Source organism: Malaclemys terrapin, chromosome 13 (genome assembly GCF_027887155.1).
Source record: "Malaclemys terrapin pileata isolate rMalTer1 chromosome 13, rMalTer1.hap1, whole genome shotgun sequence".
Taxonomy (NCBI): Eukaryota; Metazoa; Chordata; order Testudines; family Emydidae; genus Malaclemys; species Malaclemys terrapin.
Window position 1 is genome coordinate 44,197,999 of NC_071517.1, and position 18,362 is coordinate 44,216,360.

At 51.9% G+C, this 18,362-nt stretch overlaps 1 protein-coding gene across 1 annotated transcript; it reads left to right on the top strand.

Annotated features, from left to right (window-relative positions):
• Positions 1-371: 371 nt before the first annotated feature.
• Positions 372-14,270, top strand: LOC128848208 (killer cell lectin-like receptor subfamily B member 1B allele C). The gene is made up of 6 exons (XM_054048027.1): positions 372-456; positions 6,175-6,270; positions 11,610-11,759; positions 12,653-12,807; positions 13,405-13,517; positions 14,147-14,270. Exons 1-6 carry the CDS (start codon positions 372-374, stop codon positions 14,268-14,270), a joined length of 723 nt encoding a protein of 240 aa, XP_053904002.1.
• The last annotated feature ends 4,092 nt before the right edge of the window (positions 14,271-18,362 follow it).

The window sequence follows — 18,362 nt, forward strand, 5'->3', positions numbered from 1 at the left end:
GAGGGGAAACTGAAGCACCGGGGGAAAAGAAGTGACCTGTGCACATTCCCACAGCAGGTCAGAAGCCAGGAGTTCGAATTCCCAGCCCAATAGCTGAGCCCCCATGCCTAGACCCTACAACAGCTACCTGAAAGCTACGGTGCATCCGAAATCCCTGGCCCCAAGACTGCCCCAGTCTCTACATTTCAAGGCCAGTTGCATTGGTTTAAGGCTGCAGGACCTAGACAGACCTGGCTGTGACAGGACCCTTCGCAGTCACATGTGAGAGGAGTGGAATTCAGCTCTCAGAGGCGGCACTTCCTGATGTTGGTACGGAGCATATCAGGCTGCCCTGCAAACACAGCCAGGTGCTGTTATTAGCTGCTCGCACCATGGCTGGGGAGATAGTCTACGCCGATCTGAACCTCTCCCCTGGCTTTCCTGGCTCCAGGGCGCCCCTTTCAGCTCAGCCCCACAGTAAGTGCCTTTTATTTCCCCAGGGAGTTCATGTTAAACCCGAAGATGGATTTTGCTGGGGAGCCCCTTGCATTCACTGGCTGCCCCTGAGCAGGTCTGTGCCAGGGGAATTTTTGGCTTTTGGGGAGGTGGCCGCAACACATTTGATCAGCTCTCTGTAGCAGCTCACTTCTGTGTGCGGGGCTCTCGGTGCAGAAGCCTGGGGTGGAAAGGGGAAGTCCATGCACCCACTCGCCAGTCTGGATGGTGCATTAGATGGTACTTCTCCAATTACAACCCACCAAGTTCTAGCTGGGGGCTTGTGGCGTTCTAGATGGTTGCATGATGGACTCAGGCTACCAGGGCATTGGCAAGAATAATGTGAACTGCTCAGACACGTCCCTGGAGTGGGGATGAGCTGTAGACACTACATTAACTCTAGTGTTATTGAGACAGCGGGGGCTGTCTCTGGCTATATGCTCCTGCAGCCCCCAGCCCAACAGGGCCCTGATCTCACCCAGCATCTCAGGGTGCTACTGTAATTGACACGTCCTTCCGGGGAAAGCCGGTACGTGCAACTGTAATGCTGCCGCCGGGCGTCCTCCGTAATGGTCCATGGAGCTGCTACTAGAGAGCTGAGGAGCGCTGGCTGGGTGGGGAAGGCTGGCGTCCGGGGTAGGCCCCTGCACTGGGAATCTGGACATGGTGGGTCTTATTTAGGTCAAGTGCTCAGCCCCCCACAGTTGGAACCAGTTGTCAGTACACAGCTCAGCACCCAGCCTGCCTCGGCCCCTATACTCCACACCGGCAGCACACAGGGGCAGGATTTTGCTGCAAGTGATCAGAGGAGAATTTCACCCAGTGCAGGGCAGCCATAAACTACACTGCCCCCCCCCCCGAAAAAAAACCCAACAACCCTAGTGCAGGATGGTTTCCAGCAGGGGTGGGTCTGGGAGCTGTAAGGAGAATTTCTGCTGCTCCAGATAATCCGAGTTGCTCTGGACTGTCCATAAATTAGAGCAATCCCAGGGCTCCTCTAATTGACACCTGGGGCTGTTTTGGAGAAGCCCAGAATCACAAGCCCCAGTGTTGCACTTCCCCTGCTGCACAGAATCTCTGCAATGCGTGGCATTAACTCGCTTTTTAAGAAACCCTTCAAGCCTACGGTTCTAACCTCACTCTGGGCAGCTCTGACTTCACAGCGGCTATTTTTAAGCTATTGTTTCCTTCCCCTGCCTTCCTACCTCTGTGGGGGAAATGCACATCTCTGCAGAGGGCCCAGCGCAAAGGCCAATGCCCTACTTATAGCCTGCAAAATAGGACTAGAGAGGTGGCTAGCCTTTGGGCTGGTTCTCTACACAGGGGTGAATTTCATCCCGTGCACCCAGTTTCTTCAGGGCAGGGCATGTCTCTTGCTAGGTGTCTGTGATTCATACACGTTGCATGTCTGTAAGTGTCGTTCTGATCATCAAGTCTGACCTCCCGCATAACCCAAGCCAGAGAGTTTCACCTACAGACGCCGGCTTTGATTAGAATTATTCTTCCTTACGCTGTAAGGCCCCAATTCAGCAAAGAACTTAATGCCTGTGCCTCTCTTTAACCACTTCCTTAAGCCCCATTACAGTCAATGGGACTGGAGCACACTGTTAAAGTTAAACCCACAGCCAAGTTCTTTGCTGAATAAGGATGTTTTGCTGAATTGGGCCCTAATTGACATAATAATAATAATATATGGAGATATACCTATCTCATAGAGCTGGAAGGGACCCTGAAAGGTCATCAAGTCCAGCCCCCTGCCTTCACTAGCAGGACTAAGTACTGATTTTGCCCCACATCCCTAAGTGGCCCCCTCAAGGACTGAACTTACAACCCTGGGTCAAACCACTGAGCCAACCCTTCCCCCCCCCCCCAACTTTCAGGCTCTCTTTATTCATCATTGACACAAATCCATTCCCCCCCCCCGTTAGCTACATTTCTGCAGAAATTGATAATGCTAGTAAAGTGCTAATGCTTTGTACTGCTATGATTGAGTCTAACAGGAACAAAGCATGCAGGCCACACTTACAGGATGGGGGGGGGCACTCTGTCCTGGGGAGCAGGGACTCTGAAAGAGATTCGGGGGTCATGGGGGATAATCAGCTGTACATGAACTCTCAGTGCGACACTGTGGCCTAAAGGGCTAATGTGATCCTTGGAGGCATAAACAGGGGGATCTCGAGTAGGAGCCGAGAGGTTATTTTAGCTCTGGATTTGGCCCTGCTGTGACCGCTGCTGGAATCCCGTGTCCAGTTCTGGTGATCACAATTCAGGAAGGATGTTGCTAAATTGGAGAGGGGTCAGAGAAGAGCCACAAGAATGATTAAAGGATCAGAAAACCTGTCTTGTAGTGATAGACTCCAGGAGCTCAATCTATTTAACAAAGAGAGGGCTAAGGGGTGACTTGATGACAGTCTATAAGTATCTACATGAGGAAGAAATATTGAATAACAAGCTCTTCAATCTAGCAGAGAAAGGTTCTAACATGATCCAATGGCTGGAAGTTGAAGCGAAACAAATTCAGACCGGAAATAAGGTGTAAACTTTGAACGGTGAGTGTAATTAGTCATTGGAACAATTTACCAAGGGTCGTGGTGGATTCACCATCACTGACAAGTTTTAAATCAACCCTGGGTGTTTTTCTATAAGATCTGCTCTAGGAATTATTTTGAGGAAGCTCTCTGGTGTGTGTAATACAGGAGGTCAGGCAAAACGACCAGAACGGTCCCTTCCAGCCTTGAAATTTCTGAGTAGTTCAAAAAACATCAAACCCAACGTTTTGATTTCAAGACAGAAATGTTTAGAAGAGATTTAGAAAACATGCCGGATGAGGAGAGGTTGAAAGAACTGGACATGTTTAGTCTAGAGGAGAGACGGCTGAGGGGGGACATGAGACCAGTCTTCCGGTATGAAAAAGGTTGTTACAAAGAGGGTGTTGATCAGTTGCTCTCCAGGGCCACTGAAGTTACAATAAACAGAAATCAGCTTACTTTGCAGCAGGGGAGATTTAGGTTAGATTTTAGGAAAAACTTTCTAACTCTAAGGGTAGTTAAGCGCTGAACCAGGTTAGCTAGGGAGGCTGTGGAAACTCAGGCATTGGAGGGTTTTAAGAATAGGTTAAACAAACAACAGTCAAGGATGGTCTAGAGGTAAATACGGTCCTGGCTCAGTGCAGGGTGAGGGAGAGGGGAGGGGGGCTACATGACCTCTTGAGGTCCCTTCCAGCCCTACAGTTCTGTGATTCTATGTCTTCAAGATTGAAAGATGTTCAGCCTGAAACAATGATGTCATGTGACCGAGCTGACCAATGAAGCTCGGCCATGCAACATAGTACTTAAACCTTGAAAATGGAAAAAGAAAGCACCGAACCAAAGATTTCAGGGTGGTAGCCGTGTTAATCTGTATCAGCAAAAACAATGAGGAGTCCTTGTGCCACTTTAGAGACTGACATTGTTCGAACCAAAGATGTTTACAAATGGGAAAAAGTTTCCAGCCAAAAATGTTGCAAATGGGAAACATTTGAGAAAATCAAATCTGGGAAAGCAAAATAATAAGAGTGATGCCAAATCCTGCCCGTGCCATTGTAGGTTGCTCAGGGCACGACCCAGGCTCCATCTTGGGATTGTTTAGTCTGCAGAAGAGAAGAATGAGGGGGGATTTGATAGCTGCTTTCAACTACCTGAAAGGGGGTTCCAAAGAGGATGGATCTAGACTGTTCTCAGTGGTAGCAGATGCCAGAACAAGGAGTAATGGTCTCAAGTTGCAGTGCGGGAGGTTTAGTTTGAATCACCTGGATCAATTGGTCTTCAGCTGTCGTTAAGACTGTGCCAATCACAACACGTCCACCATTCTTCTTGCATTCTTGCCTTTCTTCTCCAAGTTCCTCCGAAATGTTTTACAATGTCATCTTTCCATCTTCTTGGAGGCCAACCAGGTGGTCTTTTCTGTTCTCGCGGGTACCACTCAGCAATGATTGCGGTCCACCTATTGTCCCTGAACCATGCTCATAGACTTTTTAAGACTCATAGACTTTAAGGTCAGAAGGGACCATTATGATCATCTGCTCTGACCTCCTGCACAACGCAGGCCACAGAATCTCACCCACCCACCCTGTAACAAACCCCTAACCTATGCCTGAGTTATTGAAGTCCTCAAATCATAGTTTAAAGACCTCGAAGTGCAGAGAATCCTCCAGCAAGTGACCCGTGCCCCACGCTGCAGAGGAAGGCGAAAAACCTCCAGGGCCTTTGCCAATCTGCACTGGAGGAAAGTTCCTTCCTGACCCCAAATATGGCGATCAGTTAAACCCTGAGCATGTAGGCAAGACTCACCACCCAGCACCAGTGCTATGTGGCCCGCCCATCGTATCTTATTATATCTGCTTTCCACAACATCTTTTGCACCGCTGCATTCTCTAATAATTTAATTTGGGATACGATCCAGATTTTATATTTATATACAGGTTGGATATTAGGAAAAACTTTTTCATTAGGAGGGTGGTGAAGCACTGGAATGGGTTACCTAGGGAGGTAGTGGAATCTCCTTCCTTAGAGGTTTTTAAGGTCAGTCTTGACAACGGCCTGGCTGGGATGATTAAGTTGGGGATTGGTCCTGCTTTGAGCAGGGGGTTGGACTAGATGAGGTCCCTTCCAATTCTGATATTCTATGATTCTATGATCCCTGTCTAACCTGGGCTGCTCTTTGCATGTCTTCTGTGTTGTTATGTTCTGTAAGTTCTCTCTCTCTCTAAGGACTGCTTGATGGAGGGAGTCTTTGCTAGGCCCCTTTTGCATGTTCTTCCAGATGCCCAATGCTCCACTTCATTCTTAACATAAGAATGGCCATACTACGTCAGACCAATGGTCCATCTAGCCCAATATCCTGTCTTCCAACAGTGTCCTGAGAAAACGCATCTCAGATCTTTCCAACTTCTGTTCTGGATAACTTTAGAGAGCAGGTGATGTTGGACTCTGATGAATCTTAGCATTTCTTACTAATTCATTCCATTTAATGTCTAGTAATTTTCTAAGGCATTTTCTGTCCAAGGTATTTAGACATCTGTCTATGCCTTTGGTGGATTTCCAGCCTTCACATCTATACATTAGGGTGGAAATAACATTTGAGTTGAACATTCATAGTTTGGTCTTTAAACTGTAGATTTGCAATGACCAAATCTTGTTTAAGCTGGTCCATGGAGCTGCTACCTTGCCAATTTGTGACATTATTTCCTCCTGGACTTTCCATTGTTGTGCATGTTACAGTCAAGGTATGCAAATTGACAATATACATAATGAACACAATAGAAAATCATTAAGAATAATGCAATCAAACAGAAAAAGAACCTGAAAAACAACAAACTAATATGGTGAAGAATAAAAAAAAAAGGGGGGGAGGGGTTATTTAAAAATGCAGGAAATGTAAAATATTGAGAAAATATCAATATTTTCATAAAAATTCCCATTTTCAAGAAAATGGCCAAAATTTCACCCCATTGCCTTTACATAAAAAGTCAGGCAGCTCTCCAGTCATCCCAGACTGGCCTACAAAGGAAAACAGGTGCGCGTATAGGCCCCAATCCTGTAATAAACTCCATGTGGGCATAGGATTCTACCCACACTGTAAGATTGGGGCTGTGTTTTTCTTTGAAACAGTCTTTCATACACCAGATTCCGATTGTTTCTCACCAGACGTTGGCTCTTACAGGTCCCCCAAGTCCCCGGTGGCATCGGACAGCGCTGTGGGTCGGATGGATTGGGAATATTGTCCTGGTGATTGCTGTGATAGCGCTGGGGATTTGGGGTGAGTAGTTGACGCCTCCGTGTTTATTTGTGTGGGTCCATCCATGTATAGCATGGATTGTCCCGACCTTCCAGAACTCTATTGTGGAGCCCCTCCCACTAGCTGGTACATTTTTTTGATGCTCCAAAGAGCTTGACTGTAACAGAGAGCAAATTAAATAGAGAGGGAGATGGGTGTGCATGGGGATAGATGGATAACTAGATAGATCCAGGAATACATTAGAACTGGTTAAAAATAAGGGGAATATATATATATATATATATATATTTTAAAACCTTGTCACCTTCTTTTCAAAATTCAAAAGACCCCCTAAAGTTTGAAAGTTCAAAATTTGAAAAGCTCCACAAGTTGGCTGAAAAATGGGAGGGAGTGGGGAGAATTGTGTGACAGTTTCATCAACTTTTTTCCTCATTTTTTGTTTCAAATTTCAAAATTACATCGACATTTTAAAATTAGAAAAAAATTTCAGCCAACTCTAATACTAGCACCGATTGAGAATTTCTCATCCAAATGTGATTTTTAAAAAGGAAAATTAGGATTTGGCTATATATGTAGCACTCCAATCCCCCCGGCTACCTTCTTTAGCACCAATCCCCTGACGGGTTTGAGGGACGGGCCTGGGTTCTTCCGGATCCCGCTTTCTGCTCCCCAGGGTATAACATTTTTATTTTCTTCCCGTATTAATTTATTTGCCGGTGCTTCCAACCCCCCTCGCTCCTGCCAGGCAGGGTCCCCAGGGCAGCTTGGGAGGAAAATTCTCTAATCACAGGGTAACCCCCACTTACTTGCCAGTTAGTTGGAGACTCCCAAGAAATAGCACAAACACATACAATATATTCTACACAGTAATTATATTAAACAGGAGATACATATAACAAAAAGGGTAAAACACTATTCTAAGGGTCACCAGTGCCCATGCTGATAATACCCATGAATTTCCCCGGTCACGTGACCTGATCTAGCAAAGGTAAAATTAGTGTCCCGTTGGCACACATACTTGTAGGGGCCCTGGATGACCTGTGACCACGATATAATCTGTGCCTCAGTTAGCAACTTGGCTGACTGGGCTCAGTGCAGCCCAAAGGACTCACACGTGGGATGAGGCCGTCAGTCCCGCCACGGGTTTAATAGGCAGCAGGTTATAAAATCCCCAAACCCCGATCCGCTGGCTTGAGGGCCCAGTTATGGGGGGGGGGGTCTCCCGAACCATCTCCCTGACTAGCTAACGGAAGGACAGTGACTCACAGCTCCACGCCGGATCCTCCCGTTCAGAGATGGCTCTGCATTGCAGAGGGCTGATGCTCACTGCTGGCAGGTGTCCTCGTCATGCAGGGTCAGGCTGCTGCTGCTCCCCGGATTTCTCCTCCCCACCAAGGGGTGCACGGCTCAGGGGGCAGGTTACTAAACTAGCCTAAAAATCCTAACTTCAGTCTCCCATCCCAGCACTCAGCCACACTCCCAGCAGGCGGCAGCCCTGGGCTAGCAGCCAGAGCAGGGGTGCCCTGGGGTGGCTGATTTTCCCTAGGGAGATGGGGGGCTAAACTCAGCCAGGCTGTGGGGGGAGTTTTCCCAACAAAGGTCACTAACCTGGGAGTCACCTTCCCCCCAGGGACAGCGCCTCTCCCTGAGCTACCGGCACACAGAGCCCCAGAGACCTGAGGAAGCACCTTGGGGGTTACTCTCCGCTCTGGCTGTGTCACTGCAGTGCACCTTGGGAGTCCCAAGCCTACGGTGCATCATGGGAGATGTAGTCCAGCCAGGAAGCCTTGGCCATAAGGAGGAACAGCGGCATGAGGCACCAAACTACAACTCCCAGCAGCTCAGGCAGCGGCATGTCAATATTGAACCCACCTGCAGTGAAACATTCCTTCCTTCCAAATCAGGTTGATTCTGAATTTCTCCTTCAACAAACAAGTTTTTGATACTTCGACTTTTTGTCCCAAACAAATGTTGAAATATTGGAATTGCCCGTGGAACATAAATTCGGATTTTTTTACCTACTCTATCTAATACATACACACCCCAAGAGAAAGTCACAGCAATAGAGATACAGTGAGAGAACCAGACCTGTCAGAAGAGGATATTGTCTTTAACAGACGTGGGTTCTATTCCAACATCTGCTGGGTGACCTTGCACAAGGCACTTTGCCTTTGTGTTTCTCTTCCCTCCCCAGCCTATGATTTGCCTTGTCTACTTACAGGGAGGTTTTCAGACGCCCTTAAGGAATTTAGGGCACCACCTTCCTACTGACATTAAATATCCTCCATTTGGCTGCAACCCGCGCTTAGCTCTAGCATCAATTCCTGACTCTGCCATAGACTCCCTGTGTGACTGTGGGCAAGTGCCTGGGGCCTCAGTTTCCCCATCTATAAAATGGAGATTGTACCTCCTTCGTCTAAGTAGATTGCAAGTGCTTTGAGGCAGGAACTCTCTCTCGCTGTGTGTCTGTGCAGCGCCTGGCACAACAGGGCCCTGATCTCAGCTGGGGCAGGGACTGTCTCTCGCTGTGTGTCTGTGCAGCGCCTGGCACAACGGGGCCCTGATCTCAGCTGGGGCAGGGCCTGTCTCTCGCTGTGTCTGTGCAGCGCCCGGCACAATGGGGCCCTGATCTCAGCTGGGGCAGGGACTGTCTCTCCCTGTGTGTCTGTGCAGCGCCCGGCACAACGGGGCCCTGATCTCAGCTGGGGCAGGGCCTGTCTCTCGCTGTGTCTGTGCAGCACCCGGCACAACGGGGCCCTGATCTCAGCTGGGGCAGGGACTGTCTCTCGCTGTGTGTCTCAGCACAGCTGGACCTCTAGGTTCCACAGTAATAGATATAATAACAATAACAGAGGCTGGTCCATGGGCCTACGGCCTATTTGCAGCCTAGAATGTGTCTGTGCTGGGCTGTAAGGAGCCAGTTGGGCTCTGGGCAGAAGGTGCCGTTCGCTGCTCTGTCCCTGTTTGTCACCTTGTTTACTTGGGCGACAGGGGAGACACTGATCTTTCTCTTTGTGGTGTAGGAGAGGAAGTAAAATGAGGACAGGAGCTGTGTCTGGGCAGTGAGGGGGCGATTCAACTTCAAAGGGCATCTAAGTCAATGGAAAGTTTTATTAACCCTGCACTAGTAACCCAGCTGGGATCAGGGCCCCGTTGTGCCGGGCACTGCACAGACACAGCGAGAGACAGTCCCTGCCCCAGCTGGGATCAGGGCCCCGTTGTGCCGGGCACTGCACAGACACAGCGAGAGACAGTCCCTGCCCCAGCTGAGATCAGGGCCCCGTTGTGCCGGGCGCTGCACAGACACACAGGGAGAGACAGTCCCTGCCCCAGCTGAGATCAGGGCCCCGTTGTGCCGGGCGCTGCACAGACACACAGGGAGAGACAGTCCCTGCCCCAGCTGAGATCAGGGCCCCGTTGTGCCAGGCGCTGCCCAGACACACAGGGAGAGACAGTCCCTGCCCCAGCTGAGATCAGGGCCCCGTTGTGCCAGGCGCTGCACAGACACACAGCGAGAGACAGTCCCTGCCCCAGCTGAGATCAGGGCCCCGTTGTGCCGGGCACTGCACAGACACACAGCGAGAGACAGTCCCTGCCCCAGCTGAGATCAGGGCCCCGTTGTGCCGGGCGCTGCACAGACACACAGCGAGAGACAGTCCCTGCCCCAGCTGAGATCAGGGCCCCGTTGTGCCGGGCGCTGCCCAGACACACAGCGAGAGACAGTCCCTGCCTCTCCAAGAGCTCAGAAGCTCCGTAGACAAGACAGTCAAAGCAAATGAGTTGAAATTAATTGGCCAAGGTCATATGGCAGAGCTGAGTCTTGAATCCTGATTTCCTCCTCACGCTGCCTCTCCATTGATCATGCTGGGCACCGGCCAGTACCACCGGCTGGGGAGTTGTAAAGGGATTGTTGTAATTTCTAATTTTGAAACATTCCACTTGCTATAAAATCTGGGGGCAGGGGGAAATGTCCTAGTGTCCCCCCATCTTTTCATCAGCCTTGGGCGTTTCAATACAACTGTCCTTAACATGTAATAGTGAGGAAATGTAGCTGGTGGATAAATGGAGAAAGGACGTCCCCAAAACATGGCTGGGAATGTTCCCCCTGAATGTCGTGTTCCATCGCTGGGTTGACATGTCAGACGGAGCTGGCTGTTCGCAGCGGGATGGGGGACTGGGCGGGAGCTCACAGGTATCCCAAGAGGAAGTCTAGAACTCTGGTTTTGGTGCTAATCTGGGACTCAGGAGCTCTGGGACCAGTTCCTGGTTCTGCCACTGATTCCCCATGTGACCCTGGGCTGGTCCCTTAAGGCTGGAATTCCACAGGGGTTTAGGTACCTAACAATGCAGCTAGGCACCTAAAACCAACCCACTAGGTGCCTAACGCCTATTGAAATCAATGGGAATTGGGCTCCCAGGGCCCAGGTTCTCAAATGTATTTAGGTGCCCAACACCCAAGGGAGTTAGGTATTTCAATCCTGTTGAGGATCTGGGCCTAGGTGCTTCTGAAAACCCCACTCAGGGCCTCTCTGCAGCTTTAAGTGCCTAAACCCCTTGAATAATCTGTCCCCATGAGCCTCCCCTTCTTCACAGGGAATGTGGGCGAAGGACAGAGACAGCAAGTGACAGGGGCCAGATAAACTCCACAACAGACAGGCTGTGCCCCTCAGGGTGGCTGCATTGGCGGGGGAGGCGTCTGGGAGCCCTGTTTTGACTGAGCCAACGTCCACAGCAGCAGAGAGCCCCTGATGCCGGATGCTGTGACCGCCTCCCTGACGCCCACATGGCTGCAGCCCAACATCTTGGCTTCCGGTGCAATTTCACACCTCAGCCCATGCTTGTCCTGGCCCCTCCTCTCGCCAGGGCAGGACACACAGTGAGGAGGGCTACACTGTTTTGAACCTGCAGCCCAAGAGGGGCAGCTCAAGTGGGCTGTCCCGGCACATAACCCAGGCGGGTCCTCGCCACTGTGAGGCTCTCTGTGCCTCAGTTTCCCCACCTGTACAATGGGGATAACAGCCCTATGGCCTGCCTCACAAAGTGGGGTTGGGAGGAAAAAATCTAGCAAAGACTCTGAGGTTCTGATACTGCTTTGATGGGGGCTGGATAACTTAGATGCAAAGATGAGCTGAGTTTGCAAAGAGGCCCAAAGGATTTAGGCACCAGCTGCCACTGACTTTCAATCCCAAGCTGCTCTTTTGGACTGTGGCCCTTTTGGGCTGTTCTGAAGCCCCTGGGAGTCAGTGGCGATGGGGCTGAACGGGCTTTGGGCCAGGCCCTGTGTCTCTGCCGGTGCTTTTACCCAGCAACTCCCCATCACATTGACCCGTCACCTCACTCCCACCGACGCTGCTTTGCAGTTTCCCACTTGGTGTCTGAGAAGGGACAGACCCCGGCAGCCCCTGGGAGTGACGGAGCCGGGAGCAGAGACCCCAGCACAGCAGAATGCAGCACCCGCCTGGAGCGTTTCCGATCCCAGCTGTGCCCCCCGGCCCCGCCCGGCCCAGCAGGTAACCCCAGCTCGTGTGTCTCTGAGCCGCCCTCCGCCCCGGGCACGGCCAGTGGGAACCCAGCTGCCGTTCCAGCCCCTGGGGATCCTGCAGGGCAGGGACACGCCGCCCCCTGCTGGCTGCACTGATCTAGCCACCAGCCCCGCTCGGTGCCAGGCCATGAATGTACCTGCCTCAGCTGGGACTGGGTGTGGGTGCTCTGCTGAGAATGGGTGAGGCAGCGACATCTAGTGGCCATGACCGGTACTGCTGGGGGGGGGGTCTTAAAATAATCTAATACAAGGGTGGCCAAATGTTTGCAGAGCAGGGACAGATCCCAGCAGAAAGACTGTCTCATGGACTCACCCCCTCCCATTCCCAGCCATCCCTGGGACCCCACCTCCTCTCCTGTTCTCCCCAGTTACCACCTTCCTTCCCATATCCTGTTAGATTTCCACTAATCAGCCCCCAACACATCTTCAGTTGGCCTAAGCCCCTTCTAGGCCACTCTGGCAGAATAATGTAGCCTTAAAATGGACGCAAATAGCCCCATGAGATCCCCTCTGCCCTGGAGACCTCCCTGCCTGTGTGGAGCTGTGGTAAGAGCCCTTCACACACCCTGTTCCCAACGCCCAAAGTAGAGAGCAGATTGGCAGTGTGGCTAGAGTGCAGTGCACTATGGGTATTCTTTGCTCCCCAGGGCCCAGATGGGAGCAATGGATAAGGCAGAGCAACCCCAAGGCTCCTGTAACTGATGCCAGGAGCCAGGCAGGGCCAGCCCAGCCCCAGATTTCAGGGAGCACAAAGGGGATTCAAACCCATTTTACCCCATCTCTGCCCCAGTCACAAGAAGGGAGTAGCCGGGAATGAGGTCCAGAGCGCTCAGAGCATTAATGACACCTGTCTATCTGCAGGGGGCCCCGGGTGCAAACTCTGCCCCACGGACTGGCGGCTGCGCGGGGACAAGTGCTACTGGGTCTCCAGAGGAAGTAAAACGTGGAGCGAGAGCCGCACCGACTGCTCAGCGAGGGGCTCCCAGCTGCTGGTGATCCGGGACCGGGAGGAGCTGGTAAAGGGGACGGTAACATCCTCCTGGAGCTGCCCTGGCAGGGCTGGGCCCTGGGTACAGAGTCCGAGGGCGCATAGGCTACATGGTAGCTCTAGGATTGTCAATGCTGCCTAAAGGACTTGGACACCCCATTCCCATTAATTGTTAATAACAGGGTCTCCAAATCCCCTAGGCAGCGTTGACAAATCCCAACCTCAATCACCAGCCCTGAGAACAGGGACACACAATGGTGGCTTAAAGCTACCGGTACCCTCCCCGTTCTGGGATGTACCCAGCACAGCTCAGCTGGAGAGAGGGACTGTGTATGTGTGTGTGTGTCTGTGTGAGAGACAGAGAGAGAGAGAGAGAGAGAGAGAGAGAGAGAGAGGTATGAGGACTGAGAGCTACAGAGAGAGGGGGTAGGTGTGGGGAGAAGAGTATAGATGGGGAATAGTTGGAGAGATAGACAGGTATGTGTGGGGATGGATAGGTGTGTATAGGGATAGATGAACAGCCAGACAGTAGTTCTGGTGCTAAAGTTGTTGAGAACTTGGATTTGCAAGAAAAGAACCGACAGCAGGTTCTGGTCACCAGCTGCCTGTCCCACACTCCCTGCAGGAGTCCCTACAGGACCTGACAGAAGGCACGTCTCAGTTCTGGATCGGACTGTCCATCCCCTCCCCGGAGAAGGCCTGGACCTGGCTGGACGGCTCCCGGCTGGATCAGACCCTGTGAGCGATTCCTTGAGTCAAACACTTTCCCTCCCCTTCGTGGGCAGAGGGGGCCAGTGACAAATGGGGGGAGGGGATGTTTGGGGGAAGGTCGGGAGTTTTGGGAAAGTCATTTTCAGTGTAAGGTGATGACAAAGACAACCTCTCCTCCCCACCCTTCTCCCCCCCCCCCCAGAGGAGGTGAAGTTGGAGCCCTGGGGGTGGGGGAGGTGGCCCAGAGACGGGCTGTGGAGTGAGAAGAGCAAAGAGGCCAGGCCAGAGCCCTGGGGATCCCCCAGACAATGGGGCAGGGGGAGGGGGAGACACAGAGCAGCCAGAGAGGCAGGAGGGGACCAGGAGGGGGCAGCATCGGCCCAGCCTGGTGGGGAGGAGACGTGGAGCAGGGGAGGGAGGTGGACAGGGTCTAGCCCAGCAGGGCGGATGAGGCTGGAGCAGGTCCCTGGGCTCTGGGCAGGGAGAGGCCGTTCGAGACCCTGGCCAGGGCCCTGACAGTGGGGAGAGGGGGCAGCCCCAGGGCAGAGCTGGAGGAGACAACGGCTACGGATCCCGTTAGAACAGGGAAGAGCCGCTACCCACTGCGTGTGATGGACCCACACGCGCTGACAGGGGCCCTCTCCTTTGTCCCACAGGTTCCCGGTGTCAGGCCCGGCTGAGGGGAACCACTGTGGAGCGGTGGAGGGGAATCGGATTCGTTCTGACACCTGCAGCTCTGGAGTGCAGTGGATTTGCCAGCAAGACGCCGTCCCGCTCTGAACAGGGTATGGGGGAGACCTCAGAGCGCGGCACCGTTACCCCCATGTCAAATGTGGGGAAACCGAGCCACAGACACTGACCTGCCCAACTTACACGGAGAATTGATGGCAAAGTGGAAATGGAACCCAGGAGTCCTGGCTCCCAACCCCCCTCCCTCGCCCAGCGCTGGGAATAGAACCCAGGAGTCCTGGCTCCTGATCCTACCTCAGCCTAGAGAAGAGCGATTCCAAGCTCTGGCTTCGGATATTCCAGCAGGGGCTGGAGAGCGCTGCGGGGGCCGGGCTTAGGGCATAGGGTATCCGGCTCTGCACAGCTGTGGGGAAATTTATCCCTCACCCCCCAGGACTGGGAGTGAAGAGTCTGCCCCAGGTCATGTAAATCAGCACAGATCCAGTCAGGGCCGGTGCAAGGATATTTTGCGCCCTAGGCAAAACTTCCACATGGTGCCCCCACCCCACCCAGCACATCGGTTCATTGAGGGGCAAATCCCAACGAGCCTTTAGAGACCCCAGGGGCCAGCCATGCCCAGGGGCTGCTCCTCAGACCAGGTTCCCCCCTCCCCGCCCCCTGAACTCCCCTGGAGGGTGAACAGCCCCCCCTGTGAGCCCACCCCACCCCGGCAGCCCCCGCCCCGAGTCCACTCACTGGCTTTGCCAGGCTTGGGACGCTGCAGCAGCTTGGCAGGGAGGAGCCGCCTTCCGGAGGCACCGGAGAGCCAGAGCGTCGGCGGTGAGCCCCAGCCATGGAGGAGCCGGCGCGGTGCAGGGGGGCAGCAGCCCTGCAAAGGCGGCATCTAGCGGGAAGCTTTAAAAAGTAGAAGTCAAATCCTAGTGAGGCAAATAGAAAGGAGCATAAACACTGCCAAATTAAGTGCAAGAATGTAATAAGAAAAGCCAAAGAGGAGTTTGAAGAACGGCTAGCCAAAAACTCCAAAGGTAATAACAAAATGTTTTTTAAGTACATCAGAAGCAGGAAGCCTGCTAAACAACCAGTGCGGCCCCTTGATGATGGAGATACAAAAGGAGCGCTTAAAGACGATAAAGTCATTGCGGAGAAACTAAATGGATTCTTTGCTTCAGTCTTCACGGTTGAGGATGTTAGGGAGATTCCCAAACCTGAGCCGGCTTTTGTAGGTGACAAATCTGAGGAACTGTCACAGATTGAAGTGTCACGAGAGGAGGTTTTTGAATTAATTGATAAACTTAACAGTAACAAGTCACAGGGACCAGATGGCATTCACCCAAGGGTTCTGAAAGAACTCAAATGTGAAGTTGCGGAACTGTTAACTAAGGTTTGTAACCTGTCCTTTAAATAGGCTTCTGTACCCAATGACTGGAAGTTAGCTAATGTAACGCCAATATTTAAAAAGGGCTCTAGAGGTGATCCTGGCAATTACAGACCAGTAAGTCTAACGTCTGTACCAGGCAAATTAGTCGAAACAATAGTTAAGAATAAAATTGTCCAACACATAGAAAAACATAAACTGTTGAGCAATAGTCAACATGGTTTCTGTAAAGGGAAATCGTGTCTTACTAATCTATTAGAATTCTTTGAAGGGGTCAACAAACATGTGGACAAGGGGGATCCAGTGGACATAGTGTACTTAGATTTCCAGAAAGCCTTTGACAAGGTCCCTCACCAAAGGCTCTTATGTAAATTAAGCTGCCGTGGGATAAAAGGGAAGGTCCTTTCATGGATTGAGAACTGGTTAAAAGACAGGGAACAAAGGGTAGGAATTAATGGTAAATTCTCAGAATGGAGAGGGGTAACTAGTGGTGTTCCCCAAGGGTCAGTCCTCAGACCGATCCTATTCAACTTATTCATAAATGATCTGGAGAAAGGGGTAAACAGTGAGGTGGCAAAGTTTGCAGATGATACTAAACTGCTAAAGATAGTTAAGTCCAAAGCAGACTGTGAAGCACTTCAAAAAGATCTCACAAAACTAAGTGATTGGGCAACAAAATGGCAAATGAAATTTAATGTGGATAAATGTAAAGTAATGCACATTGGAAAAAATAACCCCAACTATACATACAATATGATGGGGGCTAATTTAGCTACAACAACTCAGGAAAAAGATCTTGGAGTCATCGTGGATAGTTCTCTGAAGATGTCAGCGCAGTGTGCAGAGGCGGTCAAAAAAGCAAACAGGATGTTAGGAATCATTAAAAAGGGGATAGAGAATAAGACGGAGAATATATTATTGCCCTTATATAAATCGATGGTATGCCCTCATCTCGAATACTGCATACAGATGTGGTCTCCTCATCTCAAAAAAGATATACTGGCACTAGAAAAGGTTCAGAGAAGGGCAACTAAAATGATTAGGGGTTTGGAACGGGTCCCATATGAGGAGAGATTAAAGAGGCTAGGACTCTTCAGCTTGGAAAAGAGGAGACTAAGGGGGGATATGATAGAGGTATATAAAATCATGAGTGATGTGGAGAAAGTGGATAAGGAAAAGTTATTTACTTATTCCCATAATACAAGAACTAGGGGTCACCAAATGAAATTAATAGGCAGCAGGTTTAAAACAAATAAAAGGAAGTTCTTCACGCAGCACACGGTCAACTTGTGGAACTCCTTGCCTGAGGAGGTTGTGAAGACTAGGACTATAACAGCGTTTAAAAGAGAACTGGATAAATTCATGGTGGTTAAGTCCATTAATGGCCATTAGCCAGGATGGGTAAGGAATGGTGTCCCTAGCCTCTGTTTGTCAGAGGCTGGAGATGGATGTCAGGGGAGGGATCACTTGATCATTGCGTGTTAGGTTCACTCCCTCTGGGGCACCTGGCATTGGCCACTGTTGGTAGAGAGGATACTGGGCTAGATGGACCTTTGGTCTGACCCGGTACGGCCGTTCTTATGTTCAACTCATCCAACCCTCCCCCCGCCCCCTGACAGCCCCCCCGGGACTCCCCTTACCATGCCCAGGCCGGTCAGATGCTGGCTCCATGTGGAGTGAAACCAAACAGGCTGCAGAGCCCACAGCCCCTCCCCGCAGCGTGCTGGTGACCCAAAGCTGAGGCAGGGGGAGTGGGGGAGGGACTCTGCCTGCTGGAAGCCAATGGGAGCAGCTAAATTGCGCCCAGGCGCCCAATCAGCCGCGCCGCACTCTGCATAAGGGGAATGAAGGGGAGGGAGGAAAAATCCCAGATCCCCCCGCAACCACTTGGCGCCCTAGGCCACCGCCTAGTTTGCCTCGTGGTTGCACCAGCCCTGGATCCAGTGCATAGGTGCCAACTTTCTCCAGCGCAGCTGGGTGATCACGCCCCCCCTTCCCTGGCCCCGTCCTGACTCCACCCTTTCCCCGCCCTGGCCCCACCCCCCATTCCAACCCTTCCCCAAAGTCCCAGCCCCAACTCTGCCCTCTCCTTGCCCCATTGGATCCCTTCTCCAAATCCCCACTCCAGCCCCACCTCTTCCCCCAGTGTGCCGCGTTCCCCCTCCTCCCCCTCCCTTCCTGCCCCGCGGTTTTGCGGTGCAAGCGCTGGGAAGAAGGAGGGGGGAGAAGCAGGACACGGCAGCATGCTCACGGAGGAGACGGAGGCAAAGGTGAGCTGGAGCAGGGGGCGTGGGGCAGGGAGCTGATGTCCCCGAGCACCCATGGAGTCGGTGCCTATGATAGTGTGCCCAATGGAGCAGAACTGACTGACACCAGCTGGGGATCTGTATTTCACCCCTGATTAATTTCCTTTCACCTCTTTGCCAGGTTCCACTCTCAGCTCCCTTCCCTGGCCCGTCCACTGCTCCCGTCCAGCCTGTGACCTGACGCATTTCTGCCCATCCTGCCCTAACGGATCGTTAACTCCTGTCACTAACGAGGGGATCTCAGCTTCAGAGGTGTCTGTGTGGATGTGCTGTCCGCTTGCTACCTCCTTAGAGCACCGTTAAGGAGATTGGTGCCCCCAGCCCCGACCACAAATGAAACCTTTCCCTGGGCATTATTTGGCGCTCTCTGGTGTCGCTGTCTCTGCCGGAGGAGACAAGTTAGGATGCTCCGTGGCAGTGAGGGGGGCACTACAGAGAGGGCTGGGGGCTAGCGAACACCCTGTTACCCCGTGGCCCGGCAGCCCAGGAGGAGATGGACTG

What these genes read in the sequence shown, in the direction of transcription:
- LOC128848208 (XM_054048027.1), top strand. Translation starts at nt 372, where the DNA reads ATGGCTGGGGAGATAGTCTACGCCGATCTGAACCTCTCCCCTGGCTTT. An exon ending in GGCCCCGCCCGGCCCAGCAG is followed by an intron (nt 11,760 to 12,652) that starts GTAACCCCAGCT and finishes GTCTATCTGCAG; the next exon opens with GGGGCCCCGGGTGCAAACTC. An exon ending in TCCCGGCTGGATCAGACCCT is followed by an intron (nt 13,518 to 14,146) that starts GTGAGCGATTCC and finishes TTTGTCCCACAG; the next exon opens with GTTCCCGGTGTCAGGCCCGG.